Source organism: Carex rostrata, chromosome 6, assembly GCF_964058835.1.
Source record: "Carex rostrata chromosome 6, lpCarRost1.2, whole genome shotgun sequence".
NCBI classification, from domain to species: domain Eukaryota; kingdom Viridiplantae; phylum Streptophyta; class Magnoliopsida; order Poales; family Cyperaceae; genus Carex; species Carex rostrata.
Window position 1 is genome coordinate 3,940,423 of NC_135923.1, and position 8,537 is coordinate 3,948,959.

The following is an 8,537-nucleotide window of genomic DNA, read 5'->3' on the forward strand; positions in this document are numbered from 1 at the left end:
TTTGCTTGATTTACATATCAGCCCCAAGTTAACCAACTGGTTACTTGGGCTTATTAAACGGGCCTTTTAAGAAGAGCCCATTGAATCTCCAAATTACAACTGCATTTCAAGCTGGCCCAATTTAGCAGTAATTATGGTCAATTGGAGCCGTTCGATTATGATCTGGTGGTTGGTTTTTGGGTAAAGGATGTCTCCGCTGTAGACGATCAATGCAAAACCTGAGACAAGCCCCAATGCTCCTTCCTATATATAAATCTGAGCCTCTTCAAAACCCTAACTCTAGCGCCGCCCCTTCCGTTCGCGAGAGAAAACCCTAAGCTCCGTGCGAGAAAGAGAAAAGAAATGGCACCGACGGTGAAGTCAGGCTCGGCGGCGGCGAAAGGAGGCGCCAAGAAGAAGGGGTCGAGCACGTTCGTGATCGACTGCGCCAAGCCAGTCGAGGATAAGATCATGGACATCGCCTCGCTCGAGAAGTTCCTACAGGAGCGCATTAAGGTAGCCGGAGGGAAGGCCGGTGCGCTCGGAGACGCCGTGACTGTTAGCCGTGACAAGAATAAGATCACCGTCACCTCCGAGGGCCCTTTCTCTAAGAGGTTCAGATCTATCGTCGTTCTGTTTTTCTTTGTTTCTGTTACTATTGTGCATGTTCAGTGATTTGTTAGCTGATGTTCGATATTACTGTGGTAGATTTTAAGCTTGTTTAGGTTGGAAGTTATTCCAATTTAGTTCTTAGGTTTTACACTAGATAGTTGCTGTATCCATGAGGTCCATTCCAAATATCTTTAGGTGTATTGTACGTAATTTACCTCTGTAAAATTGGTCGGATTTCATTTCAGTCCTACTGATAGAGTAGTGTAACTATTCTGTCCTAATATTATATCTTATAATGTTGAATTTTGGTCAGGGATGGTTCCTTTTATTGGAGTCATTATGATGTTCATTTCAATGTGGTTGTGCACCAAAATTATTAGTTTACACCCAATTAGATTCATGTTTAGTCTGGAAGTATTTACTAAATCATGCTTTGTGATTGTTCAGTAAATCCCATTTGAATACATATTAATTGTATTTGTCATGGTTGCTCGGTACAATTCCTCGTTATACTTGTTTGATCATAATGCAAACATGTTATATACTCTTGTGACACAAAATATCTATAACCTTTGTTTTATAATTTTCTGACTGGATATATGATTTTTGATGTAACTTAACAGGTACTTGAAGTACTTGACAAAGAAGTATCTGAAAAAGCACAATGTGCGTGACTGGCTGCGTGTAATTTCCTCTAACAAGGACAGGAGCGTGTATGAGCTGCGGTACTTCAACATCGCTGAAAATGAGGGAGAGGAGGAAGATTAAGTCCTTTTTGTTTATTATTCCTTTTTCTGTTACCTTTAGTTGTTTCTCTGGTAATTCAGTACTTGTGGTTTTGAATTAGGTGGAGTGTTTTTGATATTTGATACTAGTATCTGTTTTTATGAAGATTTTTGGTGCCAAGACAGTTACATCTCTTGTCATGATAAGTTAAAATTTTGCCTTGATATCAAGTTTCTTTTTGTTTAGACATAGCATCTAAGTTAGAGAACGATTGCATCACCCTTGATATGGCATAATTCTAATTGGTTCTGACATTTAATTGGTCCCATATTTTTGATTGTTAGGTCAGTTGCAAGTTAACAACTGATCATATTTTTGCGCTGGACCAGGCGTTCAATGGTGATATCACCTTTGCATTGTCATTGCTATGAAAGGTTAATACAACATCAAATGGTCCGTTGGTGCTGTGTTCTTGTCGAATGCTTAGATAAATGGATATGATTGTAGGATCTGTCATAGACTGATGCTAGAATGTTATTTCTTTTTGAGGCCTCTGCGATCGACGTTTCCAAATATTTAACAGATACTTGTGGCATGATCATAACATCAAGGAATGACATGGTGCCTATTTATATTATAGGAGCCCGTTTTGTGATTGTGTTAGGTTAAAACGAACGATCTCATATTACATGGTAGGGTACCGTATTGGTTCTGAACCCGGTAAGGATAAACAAATTGTTTTGGGTAAATTGATCTATGTTCTAGGATTGATATATCTTTTTCTATATCATCAAATCTTGCGAATCTCGTTTTATATCACAAACGATGAATTATTTTGCATCTCTGCTGGAAGAAAAAATTGAATTAATCATCTTATGCATGAAGCAATATGCTAAATCATTTAGCATTTTTCCGTAGCATAACAACGCACATAAAACGTCATGACATGCGGGATTGCAACTCCGATATCAGACAAGACAGTTTCATATCTTCATTTTCAAAATTCAAAGTGTTGATCCGAACCGCTCAACATGATATCTATATTAAAATATGATTTGAATGAAATTTTAGTATTTTTAGAATTTTTTTACTATTTTTTAAGATGAGTTGAAAATCACTGTTTTTGAACGGTCTAGAAATAGTAAAAAAATTATAAATTATAAAATTCCATCTCCAAGCGTATTTTAGTATAGATTTCATATTGAACGGTTGAGATCGACAGTTTGAATTTTAAAAGCGAAAATATGAAAAACATAAGATATTGGAACTTTCTTCGTGGTATAAATGCATTAGATACTTGCAATTCTGGCGCCCTTATTTTTCGTTACATGTGTTGTTTTGATGTGGTTGATTTTCCTCCTTTTCTTTAATGTATCAGATGTTTATTTTATATTCTTATTTACTTATGATATTATTCTTGCATAATCAAATTTCATCAAAACAATAACCAAACGCAGAATTAATATAACTAAATTCCTATTTCTATTTTGTATAAACATGTTAGTTTCATAATGAAACCGGTGGTATTCCCACTATTATAACAAAAAAAAAAAACTAAATTCCATATAGAAAATACCAAATAATTACCTTTTTTTTTGCAAGAAATATATTATAATGTTGAATTATATTACATTTGAGAAATTCTGTTGAATATGTATAATTGTTTTTAATGCTACATAATAAAACAGATCAGATTCTACGAGTTGGTTTGAAATACATTCTGCAGCACTCTTGAATTTGGTGGTAGATTGGAGATCATTGCCTCACAGTTAGGTACCTAACAAAATATTCAATGCAAACCTTTTCCTTTGCGTCTCATGAATAGACTAAAATGCAACAATATTATGACCTCCAAAATTTCATCTAACCTCCAATAAATTCAGGTAAAAGTTGGGGTTGGTGGAGAATAGGGTAGGTAGATCGGCTTCTTCTCCTCCTTCCTTTAAATTTCAACAATCTGGTTGTCTATTTGGATCTGACAGGTTCATTTTTATTTTCTTAGTAAAGATTGGATGTTAAGTAATTTAATTATTTAATAATGAAAAGAAAATTTTTATTTTAGTTTTGAACTTACAATTTTCACGCATATGATATTATATTTGTCATTACATCAAAAACTAGTTCTCCTGATGGAGATGTCCAATTTTCTAACAACAATAAGTATTTAGGTGCAAAGTTTGTTATTAAAACTCAGCGGTGTTTTTGGTGAAAACACCCTCAGCTGTGTGAGAATTCAAAAACTCTATGCTAATTTTAGTAGAAAATGATACATATATCACATTAGTTTATGGTAAAATGGTAACTTAGCCGAAAAGATCACAGTTTCAACACATTCAAAACTCTCTTTTTTCTTTCTTTTTTCTCTCCTACCAATATCGTTATATTTTCTTCTTTGTTTATGTGGGATCCCACATTTTATCAAAAGATGAAAAAAATGTCCTGCATTTCATCGTAACAAAATAGTGACTCGCTTTTTAGCTATGTATATTGAAATTTAATTGAAATTTTTTTAAAACTTTTTATATAGGGTTTAGGGTTACATTAAAACTGACAGATAAAAAGTTTTTTAAAAAAATAAAATGCTCTTTTGTTAGTTGTTAGACCATCAGTAGAAATGCCGAATTTTTTATTTATACCATATTTAAAAAAAAAATTAAAAAACTACATTTTTTGGAGAATTTTATAAATACCAGGACTGTCAATTCAATTTGCGGTCTTATTCTTAGGGGGCCGCATATTGAATTGGAGGTCCCTCAAAAATTCAAAAAATGCACTGTAATATTTATGGAATTCTCTAATTTTAGGGTTGTTTTTTTTAAATGGTATTAATAAAAAATTTGGGTAAAAATTAGTTGTAATGAAACCACAGATTGAATTGAAGATCTCTCAAAAATTCAAAAATGCACCTGTAATATTTATGAATTCTTCAATTTCAGTTTTTTTTTTAAAATGGTATTAATAAAAATTTCGGGTAGAAATTAGTTCTTCTCCTGGCCATTAATGTAAATTTTGTATAAACTAAGGTTACTTTTAAAAAACTCCTTGGAAACACTGGAGCCTGCCTGGACTATTCTGATAAACCACACTCTCCACCAACCAAACCCAAACCTACCGAAGCAATTCAAGAGAGAAGAGAACACACACCAAACCTCTTCTCGCCATGGATTCCGACCAACCCAACGCCTCTCTCCCATCCCAGGATTCCTCCGACGAAACCCAAAACCCACAATCCCAATCCCTTCCTCTCTCTCTCCCACTTGCCACTCTCTCGCTCTCTCTATCTACCATCCTCTCACCTCTCTCCCCCACCACCACCACCACCTCATTCTCCCCTTTCACCAAAACATACCTTAAACCCCCATCAAAGAAATCCGTTACTCTCTCTGTCCTCTCCCCTTCCCCTGTCAAAACCCCAAAAAAATCCAACAAGAAATCCTCCTCCAATGTTCCTCTTCAGTCCCTCTCTCCATTGCTCGGTCGCCCCCCGGCTGAACCCTCCTATCCATTTGGTGGCCGTCGATGTACTGTGGTTTGGCTCCGTGCTGACCTCCGTGTGCACGACAATGAGGCGCTCTCAATTGCCTCCTCAGAGTCTCTCTCCATGTTACCGGTGTTTCTTCTCGATCCAAGAGATTTTGGCCGGTCACCGTCGTCCGGGTTTGATCGAACCGGCCCGTTTAGAGCTGCATTTTTGCTTGAGTCTGTGAAGGATCTGAGGAATTCACTGAGGGCTCGTGGGTCGGATCTTGTTGTCCGGGTCGGGCGGCCCGAAACTGTCTTACCGGAGCTTGCCAAGGCGGTCGGTGCTGATGGTGTGTTTGCTCACCGTGAGGTATTGTATACCAGTCAATGGTTGTTTGTTATTTACTGTTTCAGCACCATGTCCAATTTCCTCCATAAAATTTGGTACTGTTAAATTTTTATGTGAATATTATTTACCAGTTGTTTAGTGTTGAGTTAATGTTCTATGGATATATGTGTCAAACTGCATGCAAGGCTAAAATAACAAATCCTATAGCAATGCAAATTGAAGATTTGATACCATACTGGTACTGATAGTCACACACTTACAGCTGACAGCACGGAAATTATATGTATATTAGCATATCTGCACTTAATTTTTTGGGGTAGAGAGGTAGTAACTAACTAATGAGTACTATGCAACTATTTCCGAGCTCCAATTTATTGCTTTTGCACTGCAACAGGTGTCACGGGATGAGGTAAAAACCGAGGAGAAAGTTGAAAAGGCCCTTCAAAAAGAAGGCATTGAAATAAAATATTTCTGGGGCAGCACGTTGTACCACATAGAAGACTTGCCATTTAACCTAGACCAAATGCCGACTAATTATGGCGGGTTCAGAGAGAAGGTGAGTGCGCTCACTGTAAGGAAGTCCATTGAGGCGCCAGAACATCTTAAGGGGATGCCGGCACGTGGTGGGGTTGAACCTGGTGAGATACCAACCCTGGCTGAACTCGGTGTAAGTGCACCACCATCCGTAACTCAGGTTTGTGTTAATGTCCTATATTTGGCAACTTATGTCAATGATATATTATGCATACCTTAAAAGCATGAAAAATACACACACATCCCAGCCATCCTGTATAGTATATAATTTTTTCATGCAACAAAAGATGATCTCTCTTTATATTTTAGGATGGGAAACCGACTGTTACTTCTTCTTTAGTCGGGGGTGAGACAGAAGCGCTAGAGAGGCTAAAGAAATTTGCGGCTGAGTGCCGGGCGCAGCCCAATAAAGGGGACAAGGACAGCGTTGGCCGTGACAGCATCTACGGTGCTAATTTTTCGTGCAAAATTTCACCATGGCTTGCAACTGGTTGCCTTTCTCCTCGATTCATGTTCGAAGAGTTAAAGAAGACTGCAACTAAGTATGAATTAATGACACTTTTTGTTAATTTTTTTTCTTTGCATTTTACCAACCATTCGTAGCTCAGGATGTTCAGATGATCTCAAAAGACAAGTCAAATAAATTAAACACTAATTGCTGGAGTGAGGCTATGGTACTATGCATAGTGCAGATTGGTCTGTACTATGGATCAATAATTTCATTGTCCAAATTCAAATGGTCAATCTGAACGGTTCAACATGATTTTCATATGAAAATGTGCTTGCATACTCAATTTTATATTTTTTAGAATTTTCTTATTATTGTTTTAGATGGGTAGAAATTCACTACTTTTGAATTGTCTATAATCTTTAGATCAAGTGATATTCTACCTATCTAAAAAATAGTAAAAAAATTCTAAAATCTGATCTACAAGTACATTTTCATATAGAGATCATGTTGAATGGTTCAGATCGATTATTTAGACTTCGTAAATAGAGATATTGATCCATAGTATGGACCAATATGCTCTGTGCATAGCACCATAGACTCACTCCTAATTGCTGTATATATGTAGAGTGCATAGAACATTATTTGGGAACTCACTGCTGAGATTCTTTAACAAAGCTTAAATTTATTTGAAATGACTTAATTATCCCTAAAGTCTGATTAATGCAAAATGCTTCCTAAGTAGCCACCAATACATTATTTTCCTCGATTATAGCTTAGTAGAGAGACAGGAAGCTACTTATATATTTGAATAAATATTCGTTTTTCATCAAGCCTTCTACTGGTTAGGTGTTGGATGTCAGTTTTCCGTTGTTTTTATTCTACATTATTGTCTTAGTGTAGTTATTAGTGTTTATTACATTAGAATGTGCTTTTAATTAAATCTTTTGGAAAGAGTAGCCAGGAAACCACCTATTTCAGGGGTCCAGATCCCTCAAGTAACTCACAATTTGAGTTTGTATCTGGACCGTCCGATCAGAATCCGGTCTGATTTGTGCAGATTCCAATTGGACGGTCCGGATCCAAACCCAAACTTTGAGTTAGGGGATCTGAAATCCTATTTCAGTGGGGTGCACACAAAAGTTTGCACAGTGAGAAGATAATTTAAGACATGACTAATCAGTGAGAACTTAGTATTCGAAAATTGAAGATTAAATACTGGTGTCACTTCTCAGAAAATCAAACTTTTGCAAATACAGTAGAAGTGTTGGGTAGTATTGTTATTTTCCTGCAATCCAACTTATTGGAGTGACATTATTTTGGATGCCTATTCTTATATTTTGTTTTATTTAGTGCAATCTCTGCAGCAACTGCTTCGAAGAGTAATACTTCATCTGATAATGGGATGAATTGGCTCATGTTTGAATTGCTATGGAGAGATTTCTTCAGGTAAGTTTTTTTTTTCCCTCTGACAACCTTTTGTTTTTGTTTTTTCAATCTTTTATTTAATTTTGGAATTCACATAGGTTCATTTACTTGTGTTCTGGACTTCTGGTACTTATTTGCCTTTACCAATTAATTGTTAGAATATCAGTATTTCTTTAAAACAAAAATTACCAAATTATCCCCAAAAAGAGCTAAATTGCTTGACATTTGACAATTTGTTTTAAAAAATAAACAACCGTCAGAAATTAAAATGTTGCATCGTTGAATTTCATACAAAAAAATGGCTGTATTTGGCAAGTCCTATACTGTAGTGCATGTGCGCAACTCAAGTTCCTTTGTTTATTTTGTGTTTTAAATTACTCCTTTATTTAATACAGGTTCATAACCAAGAAATACAGTTCGGTGAAAAAGAGTACCGAAGAGGCACCTGTAACAGCTTGCACTGGCGCTTTTGCTTAATATCAAGGTATCGTGGGACTTGATTCGGCTTATTCGGCTTCAGAGTTTTAAGTTTGGGTCAAATGCTTAGACCAAATCTAGAGCATTCCTTTAGAATTTTTTTCTGTTGCATCTCAATAAACGATACCATCTGTTGACATTTTTGAACATTTTGTTGATCGGTTTTGGTTTGTGCACTGTGTACTTGTAGTCTTGTATTTTTAACAGTTCCTCCACTCTGATTACATAATCAAGCAGTTTGATTTGTTTGGATTGGTTTGTTGAAAAAGGACATAATTATAACATGAATTAGTATTGTGATTACTGCTAATAAGCAAAGTTTCGGTTCGATTAATGCTCATTACCATTATGTATTAATGAACTAATATTTTTGTTGTTGTTGTTTATCAATTCTGAGCATTAATTAAGTTCCCAAATGACCTCATCTCAGAAATCCTATACCAGCAAAGTGAAATAATTGTGCCTACTGGGCTAATTTTTCAAGTTGGAATTATTACTGGAACTAAATAAGAACATTCACTT

General features: G+C 35.9%; 2 protein-coding genes across 3 annotated transcripts; both read left to right on the forward strand.

Moving 5' to 3' along the window:
* Positions 1 to 230: 230 nt before the first annotated feature.
* LOC144555539 (large ribosomal subunit protein eL22z-like) lies at positions 231 to 1,541 on the forward strand. The gene is made up of 2 exons (XM_078303918.1): positions 231 to 593; positions 1,215 to 1,541. Exons 1-2 carry the CDS (start codon positions 343 to 345, stop codon positions 1,357 to 1,359), a joined length of 396 nt encoding a protein of 131 aa, XP_078160044.1. The 5' UTR covers positions 231 to 342; the 3' UTR covers positions 1,360 to 1,541.
* A 2,839-nt stretch (positions 1,542 to 4,380) lies between these two features.
* On the forward strand, positions 4,381 to 8,300 carry PHR2 (photolyase/blue-light receptor 2). 2 transcript variants are annotated; one of them, XM_078303920.1, is made up of 6 exons: positions 4,382 to 5,149; positions 5,523 to 5,822; positions 5,972 to 6,204; positions 7,464 to 7,559; positions 7,934 to 8,027; positions 8,086 to 8,263. In XM_078303920.1, exons 1-5 carry the CDS (start codon positions 4,478 to 4,480, stop codon positions 8,013 to 8,015), a joined length of 1,383 nt encoding a protein of 460 aa, XP_078160046.1. In that variant the 5' UTR covers positions 4,382 to 4,477; the 3' UTR covers positions 8,016 to 8,027; positions 8,086 to 8,263. The 2 variants fall into 2 exon arrangements, with proteins under 2 accessions (XP_078160045.1, XP_078160046.1); XM_078303919.1 differs by having other exon boundaries at positions 4,381 to 5,149; positions 7,934 to 8,300.
* The last annotated feature ends 237 nt before the right edge of the window (positions 8,301 to 8,537 follow it).